This window comes from Lolium rigidum, chromosome 3 (genome assembly GCF_022539505.1).
Source record: "Lolium rigidum isolate FL_2022 chromosome 3, APGP_CSIRO_Lrig_0.1, whole genome shotgun sequence".
Classification (NCBI taxonomy): Eukaryota; Viridiplantae; Streptophyta; class Magnoliopsida; order Poales; family Poaceae; genus Lolium; species Lolium rigidum.
In genome coordinates, this window is record NC_061510.1 from 286,213,574 (window position 1) to 286,234,020 (window position 20,447).

Sequence of the window (20,447 nt, forward strand, 5' to 3'; positions counted from 1 at the left end):
CTTCTATCATCATGGTTTGTTATTTGGAAAATACATCATGCTAGCTTGTTCTTCATCGCTCACTTGGTCCCTTATGCCATATTCATTCTCTTCAATCACATACATGTATTTTAGTACAAACCATTTGCACACTCGTCGTGTTTAGTCCATATGGAGAGGTTGCCTCTCAAGAGTGTGTATATATAGACGACTCAAGGCACTAATAGTACAGTGCCGTCATTCACGATAGTACTAAAGTGATCCATCAAAGATCAACTATCTCAGTATTAACTAGCTAGGATTGCCGGTACAAATGAGTGCAATCTTTGCTAGGTCCGCACATGTGCCTTTGGTATTCTTTTTGTGTCATGTAATGTTGCATTTCATTTGTAGATTCAACTCCCATATAACCATGAATAAGTCACACCGCTTCTCTAGGTGTAGGTGAACCTTTGACTGAAAATGTGAACAACAATAACTCGGTTATGTTGTACAAAATTTTATCAATAATATTATTTTATAACTAACTAATCCTCATATGTTTGGACAAATTATCGATCAAAGATAAATTTGGGAAAGTGCAAGCAATTTATTGGAAGGGATGGACTTGATGCCAAACAAAATATAAGTCACGTCGTGTACCTATTTCTCTACGTTAAATGAACATTTTGACGTTCTCTACGTACACCTCTAAAATTATTGTATTATTAATGCAAGCATTTTTCATCTTCTTTCCAGTGATCATTAGTTCGGAACCTGCAAAGGACCATACCAAAGGAGCCCAATGCTCGCTCTTTCCAACCCGTTTTCAAAACATCACATCATTTCTATGGTGCAAAGCCCTCCCCAGCAGAAAAAACAACTTTGTGCAGTCGTCATCCACTTTGTCTACGAGAAAAAGCACTCAATTGTTGGGTCTGTGTACAAGTTCAGCTTGAAATATCCATATTTTTATAAATCATGTTTGAACCGGTTTGCTCATTCAAGCAGAGCTTTGTTCTTTGTTCAGTTCATTGTATCCATCATCACGACATCGACAGTTAACTACATCAACCCCTAGAGCAGGATGTACAATTATCAGCAGCAACAAGAAGATTGCACCTAAATTCTCTTCGTGGCATGAACCCGGAGGAACTTACTAGTTGCATCAGGAGTAGTTTAAGAGACAACATAAGATTGACAAGCTAGCACCAAAAACGAGGGATGCACATACTGTGTGTCCAAAGATATTAAAACAACTAACCATCATTATATAGTTCTAGAGAAACAACAATTGCACAAAAGCTTGACAGCTTGTTTGATTGGGGAGCTGGAGGGATGTAAGATCCCCTCATTGTTTGGGTGGAATTGAGGTTAAGCGGGGAATGGGAGGGGCAGTTTACATGTCCAATTCCCACAAATCTCTTACTTAGGGGAAGGCAGGTGTTAGACTTGTATAGTTGTGTATTTGTACAGACCATATGTGGTCTTTGTATTGTACTCTTGTATTGGTACATTGTACCCTCCTATATATATGAGAGATATGCCACCTCTAGAGGGTTGAGCAAGTTCCCCAACATTATACGTTTAACATAGTATCAGAGCACCAGGTCTCGAGTTCAAATCCTGGCTTTCACAATTTATTCTAAAAATTATCTCCCCCTTCTCGCAGCCTCCTGCCGTGTGGTCCCGGCCTTCCGCTGCCTCTTTGCCTCTCTACACATGTTGACTTATCTTCTCATCTTCCCGTCACACGTGAGAGGGGGTGTTGAAGTGTATAAGTAGATTGCCTAACCCTTTCCAACAGTTCGGACTTTTGTTCAAGTGGCTAGTACATGAAGCTTAACATGGTATCAACCTAACCTACCGATCCTCCTCTTGGCCGCCGCCTAGCAAAACCCTAGCCGCCGCCACTGATCCCACCCACGTCGGCCACCGCCTAGCCTAGCCCTAGCGTCGCTGCCATGTCCGCTTCCGCACCGGGCGTCTCTAGCACCGGGGTGCTTCCTGCCTCGCTAGCCGCCCTCCTCAACACCCCTCCAAGATCGCTTGCTCCGCCAGTGCCGCAATTTTTTGGCACCACCAGCGTCGGCTCCATGCTCTCGGGTCCGATCATGCCGTCCACAGCCCCTGCCGCGGCTGCAACAACCGTTGCCACGACGATGGCCACGCCGTCCGTGACCTCTTCCGGATCATCGACGCTCGCCATCCAACCGCCGGCCTCGGTGGACGTCACTCCGCCCCTGGAGACCGCGCTGTCTGCTCCTCCGCTCAGGGACGTCGTCACGGCGGCTGCCCCGCCGTTTCACTTAGACAACCTGATCACCATCCAGCTGACACCGGACAACTACCTTTTTTGGCGCGCCAAGGTGTTGTCGCTGCTCCGCAGCCGCTCCCTCCTTGGGTATGTTGATGGTTCTCTTCCATGTCCCCCGCATGTCCCCCGCAGGTGATCGCGACCATCCATGGCCCCGCCATCAACCCTGAGCATCGTGTGTGGGAGCAGTAGGATCAAGCCATCCTCTCCGCCATCCAGGGTTCCTTGAGCGAGGGGGTCGCCGGCCTCTGTCTCTTTGCCGGCACCTCCCTCGCCGCCTGGACCACTTTGGAGCGTGCCTTCGCCCAGGTCTCTACATCGCGCTCGATGGCCATCCGCAGCAAGCTCGAAGAGATCAAGAAGCTTGACTCCTCCCCCACCACCTACTTCAATAAGATAAAGGTGTTGGCGGACACTTTGACCTCCATCGGTCAGCCGCTTCGTGACGAGGAATTCGCTGGCTACGTGCTCAAGGGGCTCGATCAGGAGTATGATAGCCTCCACGAGGCTGTCCACAATGCCACGACGCCCATGACTCCTCACGATCTCTATTCGCGCCTCCTCAACACGGAACAGCGCATCGAGTCTCATCGTTCTTCTGCCGTCATCGCCGATCAGCCCGCCATCTTCTGGGCCTCTCGCGGACAGCGCCCTCTCGCGCCAACCCTAGCGCCCAAGGCTCCCTCACCCCCTACACCGACCTCGGGTGGGAGCCGTGATGATCGGGTCTTCCAGCTTTGCGGTCGTTCCCTCCATGTCGCTGCTCGGTGCCACCGTCGTTTTCAGCGGAGCTTTCTCGGTCTTGGTAATGATGGCAAGAACAACGAGCGCCAACTCGCCATGGCGGACTTTGGCCCGCCCTCATCTCCTGCTGCCCACGTCGCCACCAAAGCCAAGGACCAGCATGCCGATCACGGGTTTACACCATCCTACCCTGTTGATCCGGCGTGGTATATGGACACCGGCGCTACGGACCACATGACGAATGAGCTCAGCAAGCTGACCACGCATCAGCCCTACTATGGGCACGACAAGGTTCACACCGCCAATGGTGTAGGTATGCCCATCTCTCATATTGGCCAAGCATCTCTTTTAACTAGTCATCCTTCTAGGCAGCTTCATCTTCGTAATATTTTACGGGTTCCTTCGGTCACTCGAAATTTATTATCCGTTCCCAAACTCAACCTTGATAACAATGTCCTATGTGAATTTCACCCGTTTGATCTTTTTGTCAAGGACCGAGCAACCCGGGACGTTCTGCTTAGTGGTCGATTGAGCCAAGGCATGTACCGTCTGGAGGATCCATCCGCCCCGTGCGTCCTCAGTGGTGTCCGTGTGTCGCCGTCCCAGTGGCACTCTCGCCTTGTTCATCCTGCCACTCCCATTGTTTGTCACATTCTTCATCGTCATGAGCTGCCGTTGGAGTCTAGCAATAAAGAGATAGATGTGTGTGATGCCTGTCAGCAAGGCAAAAGCCACCAACTCCCCTTTGTTTCATCCACCAGAGAAGTTAAGAGTCCTCTTGAATTTGTGTTTTCTGATGTTTGGGGTCCAGCACAAACCTCTGCTAGTGGTCACAACTATTATGTTAGTTTTATTGATGCTTATAGTCGACTTACCTGGCTTTACTTGATCAAGTGCAAGTCTGATGTGTTTGATATATTTCTCCAGTTTCAGCTCCACGTTGAACGTCTTCTTAAGCATAAAATTATTCATGTTCAGTCGGATTGGGGGGGCGAGTATCGCAACCTCAACACTTTCTTCAATAAGCTTGGGATTTCTCATCGCGTTTCATGCCCACATACACATCAGCAAAATGGCGATGTAGAGCGCAAACATCGACATATAGTAGAAACTGGACTCACCTTGCTCGCTCATGCCTCCGTGCCTTTTCGGTTTTGGAGTGATGCCTTTACCACCGCGTGTTTTCTCATCAACAGATTACCTACGCGTGGCCTTCCTATGAAAACTCCTCTTGAGCTTCTCCTGAATGAAATCCCGGACTATACCTTTCTCAAGGTGTTTGGGTATGCTTGTTGGCCTCACCTTCGCCCATATAATAGTCGAAAACTCGAGTTTCGGTCTAAAAATGTGTGTTTTTAGGGTATAGTTCCCTACATAAAGGCTACAAGTGTCTCCATGTACCTACTAATCGTGTTTACATCTCCCGGGATGTTGTCTTTGATGAACATGTTTTTCCCTTTGCCGCCATGCCTCAGCCATCCACCACAGCCCCAACAATGCATTCATCTCCTTTGTTGTCTGGCCAATTTGAAGATGTTGCATATTCGCCTGTGTTGTTGCCTAATCATGGTGCAGGAATTGGACGAGGTGCTCGCTTCGAACTTCTCCCGGACGCACCCCTTTGCGCTGCGACGCGCCACGCTGATCCGGTGCATGTGCATGCACCTGGTCACGTCGATCGCGTCCCCGACGCCGCCTTCAGCGCCTCGCCGGCACCCTCGCCTGGGCCGGCGTCCCCAGGGCTCGGATCACCTGGGCCTGCGTCCCCCGGTTCGCCTCGCCTGGGCCGGCGTCCCCACGGTCCAGCTCTCCTAGGCTGGAGTCTTCTCCGCCTGGGTCGGCTGCACTCTCGTCGCTAGCCCCCGCTTCGACAGCTTCTCCACTGCCTGCACCGGCGACAACTTCTCCACCGGCCCCAGTGCTCGCTGCTCCCCAGCGTCCGCACACCCGCAGCCGCAGTGGCATTGTCCGCCCTTTATAGCGCACTGATGGCACTGTCACCTATCTGGCCGCATGTATGGCTCAAGCTGTGGCTGATCCTACTGCTGAACCTCGCAGTTATCAAGCCGCCATGAGTATTCCGCATTGGAGAACAGCTATGGAACAAGAATATCAGGCATTGATGAAGAATGACACCTGGACACTTGTTCCTCCCCCACCTCGTGTCAACATCATTGACTCCAAGTGGGTTTTTAAGGTGAATAAACATGCTGATGGCTCCATTGAGCGCTACAAAGCTCGTCTTGTGGCCAAGGGTTTTAAACAACGCTATGGCCTGGACTATGAGGATACATTCAGTCCTGTTGTGAAGCCTACTACTATCCGACTTCTTCTGTCCTTGGCAGTCTCTCGTGGATGGTCCCTTAGATAGCTTGATGTGCAAAATACTTTCCTCCATGGTCTGCTAGAAGAAGAGGTCTATATGCGGCAACCACCTGGCTTTGTTGATCACACACTGCCTCAGCATCTTTGTCGTCTGACGGAAGCCATCTATGGTCTGAAGCAAGCGCCACGAGCTTGGCATGCTCGCCTAGCTTCTGCACTTCTTGCGCATGGTTTTGTTCCTTCCAAGGCGGATACTTCATTGTTCTTGTTTCAGCGATCGAGTGTCACCATGTACTTACTTGTGTATGTGGATGACATTATTCTGCTGAGTTCTTCTCCAACGGCAGTTGATCCTTTTGTTGTTGCTCTTGGTCGAGACTTTGCCGTCAAGGATTTGGGACAACTTCATTTCTTCCTTGGTATTGAGGTGGCTCACTATGCACATGGTTTGGCTCTGACGCAGAAGAAATATTCTCTGGACCTTCTTCGCCGTGCGGGTATGCTTAAGTGCAAAACCTCGCCCACGCCCATGTCTTCCATTGATAGACTTTCAGCTACTGTTGGCACTCCTTTATCTTCGGAGGAGGCGACTGAGTATCGGAGTATTGTTGGTGGACTGCAGTATCTGACGATTACACGTCCAGACCTTTCTTTTGCGGTTAACCGTGTGTGCCAGTATCTTCATGCTCCTACAGATGTTCACTGGACTGCAGTCAAGCGCATTCTGCGTTATGTTCAGCTCACTGTCTCCTTTGGTCTTCATCTACGCCCCAGTCCGGCTGGCGTTCTTTCTACTTTCTCGGATGCTGACTGGGCAGGGTGTCCTGATGACCGGCGCTCTACGGGGGGATATGCTGTATATTTGGGTCCTAATTTGATTGCCTGGAGTGCGCGTAAGCAGGCCACTGTATCACGGAACAGTACAGAAGCTGAGTACAAAGCTGTTGCTGATGCAATTGCGGAACTTTTTTGGATTGAGTCTCTACTCCGAGAGTTGGGTGTTTCTCAGCCGCATCCTTCGGTCCTTTGATGTGATAACATTGGTGCTATGTTTCTATCATCAAATCCAGTGTTCCATGCACTGACCAAACACATTGAGATTGGTTATCATTTTGTGAGGAAACGTGTTGCACATAAGTTACTACAAGTCAGATTCATCTCTTCTAAAGATCAACTTGCAGACATCTTCACCAAGCCTCTACCTTCACCTATGTTTGAGGTCTGTAGGCGCAATCTCAACATCCTAGAGTCAGGAGTGAGTTGAGATTGAGGGAGGGTGTTAGACTTGTATAGCTGTGTATTTGTACAGACCGTATGTGGTCTTTGTATTGTACTCTTGTATTGGTACATTGTACCCTCCTATATATATGAGAGATGCCACCTCTAGAGGGTTGAGCAAGTTCCCCAACATTATACATTTAACAGCAGGTAATTGAGAGGTAACTAGCGTTAATCCCATCCCCCCTTCCCGAGAGCTGCCAAATATGTTGTCAGAGATTCAAAACTAGTGGTACATTACAGAAAGCCTGCTGCTACGAAGATTCTGAATTTCAATGTACATTACCAAAAGGGACTAGGGAGCACTACTACACTAGTTCTACACTTACTGCTACTACTACTAGTTAAATGTCAGACCACCTACTAGACAGGATCCGCTTCAGCCATCCGTGAAGCGCGAATCCGGCGTAGCCAGGAACGCGCCTCCCATTCTCTCTTCTCGACGAAGGCTAGCGGCGACGAGTGTGGGCATAACAAAAAAAATAGAGCTGCCTGGGCTCAATCAAGCAACGCAGGCTAGAAGGCATGTTTACATGTATTTCAGTACAAAAGCTTTTGCACACTCGTCGCGTTTAGTCTATATGGAGATGTTGCCTCTCAAAAGTGTGTGTATATAGATGACTCCAATGTACTAATAATGCAGGGCCGTCATTCATGATAGTATTGAAGTGATCCATCATGGATCAACCATCTCATTATTAACTAGGATCACTGATACAAATGAGTGTAATCTTTGTTAGAGCATCCCCACTCGTTGGCGCTCCCCACGCCCAAATCCGGCGAAATTTTCGTCCGGATTGGAGGAAGATTTGGCGTGGGGAGGAGTAGTTTCCCAGTCGTGTGCTTCCCAAGCGGCGTTTCTCGGGGAAAAGAGGATGGCTCGGGGAATCCGGGACGAAAGAAGAGACACGTGGGCGTGGACGGTTGGTTTAGCTTCATCCGGAGTCCCCGGGAGACCCCGGGAAACCGAGGATGGCATGGGGAGTCCGGATGGAAATAGGCTCAAATCCGGACCAAAACGAGGAACCGGGGGCCTGACTGGGCCGTTTTTCGCCGTCCGGATGAAAAAAAGTGGCCGTGGGGGGCTCTGTGGGGAGACGAGTGGAGATGCTCTTAGGTTCACACGTGTGCCTTTGGTATTTTTTTGTGTCATGTTATGATGCATTTCATTTGTAGATTCTACTCCCTCTATATTCATAAATAAATCACCCCGCTTCTCTAGGTGCAAGTGAGCCTTTGACTGAAAATGTGAACAATAACTCGGTTATGTTGTACAAAATTGTTACCAATAATATTATTTTATGACAAAATAATTCTCATACATTTGGACTAATTATTGGTTAAAGGTAAATTTGGGAAAGTGCAAGCATCTTATTTATTGGAACGGATGGAGTAGATGCCAATCATAATACAAGTCGCATCATGTACGGAAGCAGCTTTGGTGCACATGAGCACCAGCGCCCCTAGTTTTTAAAATATTTAAAAATTCTTAATTTGTATTTTTAAAAATTGTCACATTTATTTCATAAATACATACACATGTCCTGAATACTCGTGTAAAGTTTTGGTGTAAACTGCATTGTATTTTGAGCTATAGGAAAAAAATAAATTTGTGGCTAGGTATAGGGATAGATATTTGTCAAAATTTTATTTTTTTATATAGCTTAAAATACAACATATTTTTCTCCAAAATTTCTGTAGTGCCTTTGAAATGTTTATAGGTATGTGGATATTTAATTTCATATTTTTTAGAATCCAAAAAATATGGTTTTTAATGATCAGGAGCACTGGTGCTCATGTGCTAAAGGCACTTTTCGCATCGTTACCTACTTCTCTACGTTAAATAAACATCTCTGACATTCTATGGCTCTAAATTTATCGTATTCTTAGTGCAAGCATTTTCATCCCCTTTCCAGTGATCATTAGTCGGAACCCGCAAAGGACCATATCAAAGGAGCCCAATGCTTGACCTTTTCAGCCGGTTTTCCAAAGGTCACATCATTTTTATGGTGCTAAGCCCTCCACCACAGGAAACGCAACTTTGTGCAGCCGTTGTCCAATTTATCTACGAGAACGAGCACTTAATCATTGGGCCGATGTATAAGTTCAGCTTGGAATGTCCATATTTTTCTAAATCATGTTTGAACCGGTTTTCTCATTCAAGTGGAGCCAGTTCTTTGTTTAGTTCACTCTATCCATCGACAGTCAAGTACATCAACCCCTAGAGCAGGATGTACAATTATCAACATCAACAACAAGATTGCACCTAAATTCTCTTCATGGCATGAACTTACTAATTGCATCAAGGGTAGTTTAAGGGACAACATAAGATTGACAAGCTAGCACCAAAAACGAGGGATGCACATATTGTGTGACCAAAGATATTAAAACAACTAACCATCATCATCTGGTTCTAGAGAAACAACAATTGCACACAAGCTCAGCTTGTTTGATTGGGGGAGTTGGAGGGAGGGGTTGGAAGTTTATGGGTATGGGAATTAAGATCCCATGATTGTTTGGGTGAAATTGAGGTTGAGCGGGGAATGGAAGTTTACATGTCAAATTCGGGTAATTGAGAGGTAAGTAGCGTTCAGCCCATTCCCCTTCCCGAGGGCTGGCAAACATGTTGTTAGAGATTCAAAATTTGTGGTTCACGAAATGTCCATTTAACTACGAAAGCTTGCTTCTGAATTTCAATGTACATTATCAAAAGGGACTAGGGAACACTACTCCACTAGTTCTACACTTACTGCTACTACTAATGTCAGACCACCTACTAGACAGGATCCGCTTCACCCACGTGAAGCGCGAATCCGGCCTAGACATGAAGGCGCCTCGCCACATCTCTCTTCTCGACGAAGGCTAGCAGCGACGAGCGTGGGCGTACAAAAAAGAACAGAGCCGTCTGGGCTCAATCAAGGCACGAACTACTTCTTGCTCCACTCTGGACCATAATACTTGCTGTTGGCCTTCGCCAGACGCTTGCTTCTGACGGTGCCGTCACCGCGGGCCACAGGCACGAACGCGGCTCCGCTCTCGACGAAGGATGGCGGCGACGAGCAGCCTGTCCAGCCGTCGTCGTCGTCGTCGTCGCCACTCGCCGAGTCGTAGTACAGGACAGGGTCGACCTCCAGCGGAGCCACGGCGGCTTCGCAGGCGTGCATCGCGTCGGACACGACGCGCCTGAGAGACAGGAAGAGGGGGTTGAGCTCCGGGACGCTGTACCACCCCATCTCCACAAGGAGGCACATGGTGTCTGCGGCGGCATCGACCAGGCCGCCGGCTCGCGCCACCACGCGGCGCTGTCGCTTGAGAAGCGGCCGATCCATCTGCGGAGAGAGACCACGATGACGGGTCAGAAGACATGAAGTTTCAATCTACAGTCGGGAAGTTGAATCTGGGGGGATACGTACCTCGGCGGCGCGGCGGTCGGGGCTGGGGACCTCCGGCGGGAAGAGGCGCCGTTTTACCTTGGGGTTACACGGCCTTCCGTTGAGGTGGCGCTTCCGGTGGCGATACGCGGAGGTGGTGCCTGCGTCCATGGCCGGAGGCGGGGGAGCAGGCGCTCTGGGAGTGGGGAATGTTGCGGCGTGTGGAAAGATTCTTCGACCATTTTATTGCGTGGTCTCGTTTTCGCGGGCTCTGGAATCGACTCTTCGCGCCAAAATTTCGCCTGTGACTCCTCGATGCAATATTGGTCGTCTTTTTTTTTCCTGCAATATTGGTCGTCTTGGTTCTGGGCCTCTTGCAGATTAATCGGACATGGGTTACTGAATTTTGGTGCGCACTTTGCAGAAAATTTACACACACGTTGGAATTTCATTTCCAACAGACCAAAATGTGCACAGGTATGATCATATGAACAAGAGCATTTAACAATCTGGTGCGAGCTTTTTCTAGAAAAATAGGGGTCGATGAATTTCGTACGCCCTGCCTGCATTGATCAATCAAGTCTTGGGCGAAAGAGAGATGGCCTTGAGTTGTTTGTAGTTCATATGATGTACACACACACGCACCAGGCTATACTGATAGCTCGTTTCACTTCTACGTGCACCTGATATAATATATCAGTTTATCCTCGCACAGAGGCTTGCATTGTATTTTTCACCCACGCATGACTCACGTCAATCTGTCCCATACATCCATTAACCTTTGTCGGCCCTGGAAACAGAGCTCATGAAGTCCAAAGACACCAGACAACATTTAGATGAAATCATGTTAACATGACCATTTTTCTTGAGGGTAAGCTACCAGCAATAGATTCGTAATCACTCCCAAGGTCCAAAGATTCTCTATAGCAGATATTACTTTCCAAAGAAGAGGGGCAACAGTACGGGAAAGAACAGGTGGTGAGATTTCAGGTTCAGAGCAGAATACAGTCATGTCATCAACATGTCTCCTTTTTGAAAGTAATTATCACGGGTGAATAGTTTATTTTTCCTGAACAACAATAAAAAAGAACACGTGTATTCGAGGTGGAACAGTAATATTCCAAATTTCAGGGGTATGAACTTGTACAAACCCTCTAAAATGAACAACCGCATAAAAAGACTTACTGTATAAACACCATATGGGTTAAACATCCAGATGGGGCTATCCAAATCAGCAGACAGAATGACATTTTGCACAATAGCTAACAATTCAAACCATTGGAGCATAAGCTCCTCATTGACTGCCCGTTCAAAGGTGAGTTTGATATTTGTGCCATCTCAAACCTCATCCAAAGAGAAGTTTTTCTCATTGACAATGACATGAACACCCCAGATCAGAGTTGCCAAGCTACAATGTCCAAACCATATATCCTCCCAAAACTTGACTAAAACGACATTTCCTACTTTCCATCTGCACCCAAACCTGGCTGCATTAGCAGCCCAAGCCACCCCTTTCCAAAAAGGAGAGGCATTTCTGTCAGATGTCCAAAGCAAATTAGGGTGAGAAGTATCATACCTTGTAATCCACTATTGTTTTCTAAAAAAAATTCTCAGCTAGATTATAATGTTTGATCCAGGAAGCAAGAAGACAGAGATTCAACTCTTTTAGGTCATGCACACCCAAACCACCACTCTTTTTTTCTGGCATGCCATATCCCAGTTAACCAGGTGGTAGCTTATATCCCAAGTTATCCCAGAAAAAAAAACTCAACTAAGAATTGATAATTTTAATCGCCCACTTAGGGAATTTTATGATAGATTGTAAATGCACAGGAATACTTGAGAGACAAGCTTTAATCTAAACAAGCCTAGCTGCATAGGAGAGAAATCTCCTTTTCCACCCACAAATTATTTTCATAATCTTGTCTATTATAGGTTGGAAATCTTCCTTTCTTGATTTTTTACAGTGCAAAGGCACCCCCAAATATTTGAAAGGCAAAGTACTTGTTTACAACAAAGATTAAAGCATATTTCCTAGCTAAATAATCCCCAAAATTTATTGATAGTGAATCATTCTGACAATAGTTTATTTTCATACCAGAAATTCCTTCAAAACAACTCAAGATCCACTTCAGTTTTTTACTGTAGCATATTCCTCTGTTTCCTCAGAAAAAAATGGTGCCATCAGCATACTGTAAGCTAGCGACACCACTAGGCATAACATGAGATAATAGACCTTTAATCAAATTTGAATCAGCAGCTTACAATAGCATTTTCAAGAAGACATCAGCTCCCAGATTAAAAAGAATAGGTGAGAGAATCACCCTGCTTTAAACTTTTGCCAGCCAACAAACAGTTACCATTGCAATTATGTTAAGAACTTACATGTTTCAACCAAAATACTCCTAATCAGCTTCTTCCGAATGGTGCCAAAACCTCTAGAAGCAAGCATATCATTACCATAACTCCCAACTATTTCTCTCATGCGCCTTTTCATAATCTAAATTTCCAAACTATACCAGATTGACCAGTTCTTCTGGATTGCAATATTGTGCTGACTACTTCTGAGACTAATGGGACCATATAAAGTACAAAAGAACATAATCATTACCATAACTCCCAACTATTTCTCTCATGCGCCTTTTCATAATCTAAATTTCCAAACTATACCAGATTGACCAGTTCTTCTGGATTGCAATATTGTGCTGACTACTTCTGAGACTAATGGGACCATATAAAGTACAAAAGAACATTTTAGAACTGAATGGCGAGTCATTGAGGTTGTGCGAACAAGATAAGGAATGTGCTTACAGTGAACTCTATTTACGGACATAAGAATCTTATCGGCTATGAAATGGCAGGTTCAGTATCTTCTATCGGCAGTGTTGCTTTCTGTGTCATCAATGAATCGGCTAAATCGTGATGCAAGTTCTCGGTAGAACTTCATATCTGATGGCTTTACTCGATCGATTACCGACTTGAAGTGTGTGATTCCTACTTCTGGAATGTCAAAGCTCTCCTGATGAAAATAGAAGCAAGTTATCATCATGTTTTTAGCGAAAATATGAATAATCCTAATGTGCCAGAATGGGGAAAGAGCAGGTAACATACATCAAGCGCAGCAACAGCGGCTTCCCTGCAGACAAGCTTTATGTCGGCACCGGTGTAGCCTTCTGTTAGCCTAGCAAGTTCATTCAAATCGACATCAGGACTGCACGGAATGCTGCGCGTATGAATCCGGAAAATATCTTCACGGTCAGCTTCATCAGGTGGTCGCACATCAAGCAGTCTATCGAAACGACCTAGTGCACAGATCATGCATGATGTTAAACCAACAGAATATAGAAAACAATATATGTGTCGCCTATGTAATGAACCTAGGCCATGAAATTCAAGTGCATAATCCATAGTGTTAAGAATGACCTGGCCTCAGAAGTGCAATATCGATTTTGTCAGGACGATTTGTAGCTGCAATAACAGTAACACCAATCTTTTGGTCCAAACCTGTTGCAAACATAGTAAATTATTATGCATGAGTAAAACCTAACAGAGAATAGACATGTAACATGAGTCCACATAGCAGGTTATCAGCATTTGCAACTAAGAATGAAAAGACAAGCAAATGACAAAAAGCACAGCTACTAATAAGATACCAGAGCCTTTATTTGACTAGCAATTATCATTAGGGCCATTAACATTAAGTGCTCATTTTTGTGAACGCCTTGTTGGAAGCAATGAACATAACCTAGGTTTTTACTAACCCCTCCGTCCCGAAACGGATGTCTCAGATTTGTCTAAATTCGGATGTATTTAGACACTACTTAGTGTAGAGATACATCCGAATTTAGATAAATCTGGGACATCCTTTTCTGGATGGAGCGAGTATATAATATTATTCTGTTACTTGTATCAAGAATGAACCACATACATGCAGTAGAACCCAGAGAAACAGTAGAAACATCATATCCAACCTTTATTTGCGTACTTAGTTTGTGTGGTCATTAATTGCATGAACGACAGTGTATAATCACAAAGAGTAACCACCTTCCAGTACTAAACTATTAATAAATCCTGAGGTAACAAGTGGCCAGTTGGTGGACTAACATCATGGATCACCAACTAACATCATGGATAAAACAAGAGTCCTTAAGGAAGTATTAAAGCTTACCATCCATTTCCTGTAGCAACTGACTGAGTACCCTATCAGCAACAGATATGCCATCATTCCCATGGCCACGAGTTACTGCAAGCCCATCTATTTCATCAAAAAATAATATTGCAGGTGCATTATCCTTCGCCTTCGCAAATAGTGATCTCACTGCCTTTTCGGAGTCACCAACCCATTTGCTGAAAAGTTCAGGACCCTTAACCGCGAGAAAATTCATTTTTGCTTCAGAAGCCACGGCGCGAGCCATCAATGTCTTACTGCAACCTGGTGGTCCAATCATTAGCAATCCTCTAGGGGGGCGGATCCCTAGGCGTTCAAATGTCTCTGGGCATTTCTGTGGTAATTGGATGGCTTCAATTAGCTGCTTCTTGATCCTGGCTTGACCACCAACATCTTCCCATTTTACTTTTGGAAGTTCTAGCATAACCTGTACACGAAATGTTGGAACCATTAACAATGCAACCTTCTACAGATCACAAATATATTGGTGTTTATTTCCCATACAATAATAACAAACCAGGAAGCTTTTATCAAATCAAATCAAAAGCACCTTACACTAAATTAAATTGTGATGCCAGAACTTAGTACACACAGAAATGTGCAAGCTTTAGCCTAGTTTTCACTGCTCATCAGTTGGAGTTCATGAACGAAAATATTGACACTAACACATAGAAAGGGAAAAACCAGGTACAAGAAGTCTCGCTTACAAAACAAGAACTATCATGGCCATGGTTTTTAAGGCGTCCACCTTAGGACGATTAGGCGATAAGGCGCCTTGGAAATTTGCCCGCTTTAGGCTTAGGCGGTAAGGCGGGGGTAGAATGCCTTAGCATGCCTTCCCGCCTTAGAAACCATAATCGTGACAGAGACCATAGCAAGTAATACGAGAAGAAATCTGAAAAAGAAACACTAAAAATGAACAGATATCGTGGGTAAAAATGCTACCTCACGCATTGCACTTGGTCTAACTTTCATTTTAGCCTTTTCAAAGTCATCATTAGTCACCAACAATAGCAAATCATCTTTCTTGTCATCAGGCTTGCTACTTTCTGTGATATTGCCTTTATTGGTCCAGGGATAATCCTCGGTTGACATGGTTAGCTTTGAGAGAGATGACGATAATGAGGTTATTTCATACCCCAAAGGAGCATCAATCTCTCGAATATTAGACTTCTTTGCGTTAGTGGCATGATCACCAAGTAGTTGACTTGAACTTTCTTTTACAAGGATATAACGCCGAAGAGCACTCAATGCAGCCTCATTGCAGAGTGCAGCTAGATCAGCACCCACGAACCCATGAGTGGCGAAAGCAAGTGACTCAACTTCCTCACTAGTGAGAGAATGGTGAACTCCAATTAGGAGGTGGCGAAGTATGTCCAGTCTCTGTCCTGGAGATGGTACTCCTGCAAGTGACCATTTCGCAGACAACAAAATCAATAATTATTAGCTCCAATTTAGACTAAAAACTAAACTAGTCCATCATTAATGATCGTCAGATCGCATTTGATCACATCTATAAGTGCATGGCCAACCTCATTTCAACATAAGTTATGAAAACAGCACTACGGTGATACAAATAACAGTTTACGGGGTATAATATCTCTTAAGTAGCACAAATTACTCCAATAAAAAGTTAAAAAGCAAGATAATCAATTAGCTAATTTTGGTAAAAAGATATCAGTTGCCTCGAATTAGTTGTTTAGACCATCGTAAATGGATAATGTTACTGCCAAAGAAGCTACATTATCCGGCACATCTATTAGCATTTGGTTTTAGTGGAACAAAATAACTTCTTTTAGGGGATGACTACAGACAGTAGCTTAAAAGAGTAAGATGTATGTGTAGAGTAGATCACACCCGCATTTTTTCTCAAACACGATCGAATTTCATGTCATTTTATATTAGAAGACGATGAAGAAGTCTAAGTGGTACATATCTATATACCACCAGCAGTTGACGACCAAAACCAAACAAAACAGAAAAGAAAAGAAATAAACTAGCACTATCCTATCCTAGCTACAAACTACGGTACAACATGAAGAGCATCAGAGATTTCTACCTATTTCGATTTCTTGATCAAATCTTCCTGGGCGTAGTAATGCTCGATCAATACTTTCACGACGATTTGTAGCAGCAATCAAGATAACACGATCATTATGGCCTATCTCATCCATCAGTTTTAACAGAGTGGCAACCATTCTAATAGATAATTCCTCGCCCCCATCCTTCCTGGCTGGAGCAATCGCATCCAATTCATCAATAAATATCTAAATGCCAATGAAGATACATATTATCAATTCACACTCTTGCCATAAGTAAGACACTACATACTTCCTCACCATAGTATAGAGAAACCATAAAAGTTGAATCATTGATAGTCAGCAGCTATTGCTAAAAGATCAGTAACTTTATATTTGCCCTGAGCTAGATGCAACGATTTATAAACAATGAATGAAAGCACCTAATTGCCCCAAAAAAAAACTTCAAAAGAGTGTTTGCTTTTCATCTGCTTCAACTGCAGCAACTGTGTTAACTCAACTTTAGAATGATAACTTTACTTGAAATATATAAAAAAAAGTGTAAAGAACGAGGTTCCCTAAATGTAGGGATGTTGAATGCTTTTACCAAATCTTTTTATTTACATACTAAAGAGTAACCATCTGAGGATAGGAATCATTTTTAACAAGGTTGAGAAAGTGGTCAGCAAAGTATTGCTCATTTCAGTACCCACACGATAAAAAAAAGTTATATTAAATATAATAGGAGTTTAAACTTTGATTGACATGACAATAAAAGTAGTTGGGCATTAGAACAAAATCTAACCACAGCAGGTGCAGCTTGCTTAGCTGAAGTGAAAATATCATACAGTGCCTGTTCACTTTCACCGTGATACTGACTAACGATCTCTGGTCCATTGACTGTAAAAAGATTGGCTCCCAGATCATAGGCACATGAAGAAGCAAGAGAGGTTTTCCCTGTTCCAGGTGGACCATACAGAAGAAGACCTTTGTACCTGAAATCAACCAACAGTATATTGTAAATTCAAAAGTAAATGCATATGAGATCTAAAGGGGTTTGGCAAACAAATCGTGCTGTACCTTGGCAAACCATGCAAACCATGCTTTGGCAAACCAATTCGATCTGACAGAGAAAATGAAATCATTTCTTTTAGTTTTGCTGACACTTCAGATAACCCACCAAGCCTTCGATCATGATTGGAATCTTCTTTTCCTGTATCAGCACTCATGAAATATTCTAATGGGGACACTGGCTTATCTGGCCCAAGCTCCTCTGAAGATGACAAATCAGAAAGATGCACTTTTGTGGTTCTGCTGACAAGGAATGAAGCAGGGGTTTCGACAAATTTAGCAGAGACCTCCGCATTACACAGTGAGTTGCTTTTCTCATGCACTACATCCAGGGCAGAACCATCTATTTCTGCGCGCAAAACTATGAACATAGATAGTTTCCCACACATTGAGAGGGGGATGTAGTTTCCTTTCAGCAAGTGCCTACCACTGAGCCACCGTGATGCACAAGTCTGCAGCAACTCGTTAATTTTATCATCTGCTAGTGCTGATTTTGCAGTGGCTCGGTTCAAGCACAATGAAGAGCCACTGTTAGACGCACCATCATGGGATTCATTCCTGCGTGGAGGAGTTGAAGGGATCTTTTTAGGTGACTCTGGAACCACCACATTTCTTACAGGATGGCTATCAGACTCTGCCACCCCTTTCAGTGGAACTAGACCAAGGTACAGATCGCTGCACTTTATCACCCGCAAAATTTCACCACCATCTGTTTGTTTTGGGGCTTGAGATGTATATAGGGGACTAATAAGCAAAGGACGACCTACTGAAGGGTATCCCAGCATGCAGGCAAGGTCCCAGGAGAGCTTGATATCATTCTTTTGAACCTGATAAGATTGACCATCCAATCAGAAACTTCTACAGTTTGGGATTAGCCATGTTTGGAAACCAAAAGAATAAAGATAAGAAGGTGCATATACCTCACGTGAAGGAAACACTGTTGCAGTCACAAAGTTCACCCCAGCTTCATTAGACATGAGATCATTGTTCACATCAAGATCAAAGAATCTGTTGCACTCCTCAAATAAGCTATCAAGTGGGAAGGCATCTAAGCTGCTACTAGAAGCAATGAGTGACACCTAAGAAGGAAACAGAGCTCAGATGACTTGTGATAATAGATAGACGCTGGTAAGCTAATGTTAGGTTTATTGGAATAATTCAGAGTAAAGCTCGAAGGTCAGTTCTACAATCAGGATTCTCTCGTGTATACGTTAAGTTTGGTACAGTAACAGCACACTAACTTTGCATATGTATACGATGTCGCTGCCAAATGCTACGAATAAATGGATTGCAGCTTCTAGTTAAGTATCTTCTACACCGCAGTATGATAAATTATGTTCTCCTCATTCTTTTTGCAAGGAAAACTCATGATCCAAACCACAGTATTAATCTTATTTTACACTGCAGTATGATAAATTATATTTTCTTCATTCTTTCTGCAAGCGAAAATGTAATACTCCGTCCCGTCCATGAAACTTGTCTCAACTTTTTCCAAATTTTAGATACACCTAAATTTGGACAAAGTTAAGACAAGTTTCATGGACGGATGGAGCAAAAAAGAGCTGGCGCTAAATGGAGCATGGTAACTTGCACTGGGAGACAAGTGTAAGGCTCCGTTTGGGAGCTTCATATTTTCGAAACCACAGTATTTCAAAACTGAAGTATTTTAGTGCTAGGGCATGAAATACTGCAGTTTCATGATACTGTAGTATTCCTCAGTTTTAGCAAAAAAATGCAAGGTGTTTGGGAACTGTTGTTTCACCCTCCCCTTAACCGCTTTTTAGGCTAAATACAAATAGAAAATAATGCTTCGACCAGATTGGAGGAACTTTTTTTTCTAGCGTTTCTCAGTTTTGGAAAAAAGTGGTCCAGATCTCCTTTTCTAATACTGTGAAAATACTTTGTTTTGGAGAATACTGAAGTATTGAAACTGCAGTTTTATGCTCTAGCCAAACACCACAAAGTATTTGAAACCATAGTATTTTTAGAAACTGCAGTATTTCATAAATACTTCAAATATACTTCGCTACCAAACGGAGCCTAATGCTTAGTTAAAAAATCAAGTTTGGTGCAGAAAGTAATCCTAAATCTTGAGGAGGAGGAGGAGGGGGAGGAGCATACAGAGACGAGGCACCCAGGCCGCAGCCCGGCAGCGACCATGGCGGGCTCCGAGAGCCAGAGCCTCCCCTCGGCAGCGTGGGTGCCGCCCCTGGGGACCACATCGGCGACGGTGCCGGCGAAACAACCGGCGCCTCCACGGGGCACGAGCTCCGGGTACCGCGCCGCCGCGGCGGCGGCGGTGGACGGTAGGTCTAGTGTGCAGCCGCCGGGAGCTTCACGGGCGCGTGAGGGAGGGGTGCGAGGGGACGGCTGCGGGGACGCCGACGGCTTCTTCTTCTTTCCCTTGGAAGACATGGCGGCGGCTCCGGCGAGCTTGTGGGGGGTTAGCACGTCTTCTTGCAGCACGGACGGGAGGGGGGTGGGGAGTGGAAGCGGCGGGCCACGGTAGCGGAAGCTGGCGTGTTGTCGAGCAGCGGAGGCCGCGCGGTGGCGGTGGCGGGAGGAGACAAGGGGGCGAGCAGCGGTGGAAGCGTGGGGGAAGAAGAGGCGGCGGAGCGGCGGCTGGGGTCGGGAGGTAGGAGAAGGGAAACTCGGCTCGGTCGGTCGGTCCGTAGGGTTTAACAGCCAAGATTGCTTAAAGTTGCTTAAATCTCGCGAAAACTGTCTTTGGCACACGAGCAGCAGTGCTCATGCTTTTTAAAAATCATTTTTTTAAATTTTAAAAAAAATTGAAATTAAATATCCACATACATATAAACATTCTGAAGATGATACGGTATGAATTTGGGAGAAACACATGTTGTATTTTGAGCTATTAAAAGAAGATAAATTCTCACAAATATCTACCTCTATATGTAGCCACAAATTTGTTTTTTTCCTGTAGCTCAAAATATGATGAAATTTTTACCGAAACTTTGCACGAGTATCCAGAACATATATATGTATTCATGAAATAGATATGACGATTTTTAAAACATAAATATACAATTTTTAAATATTTTGAAAACCATGAGCACTCGTGCTCATGCTCATGTGCACCACATCTGCTTCCTAAATCCCGTCCCTAAAATCGCGAGTCAGACAAGGAAAACTCAGTTTTGTTTCCGTTTCCAGATCGCCCGAAGATGAGATCTCGT

The 20,447-nt window shown here is 44.7% G+C and overlaps 1 protein-coding gene across 1 annotated transcript; it reads right to left on the reverse strand.

Annotated features, from left to right (window-relative positions):
* Positions 1-12,615: 12,615 nt before the first annotated feature.
* On the reverse strand, positions 12,616-19,680 carry LOC124699613 (calmodulin-interacting protein 111-like). Its single transcript, XM_047231891.1, is given in 11 exon segments — positions 12,616-12,886; positions 12,888-13,012; positions 13,105-13,295; positions 13,417-13,497; positions 14,162-14,588; positions 15,107-15,564; positions 16,221-16,428; positions 16,985-17,174; positions 17,260-18,077; positions 18,171-18,329; positions 19,372-19,680. Coding segments are annotated over 11 exon segments (2,997 nt in total). The 5' UTR covers positions 19,666-19,680; the 3' UTR covers positions 12,616-12,840.
* Positions 19,681-20,447: the final 767 nt, after the last annotated feature.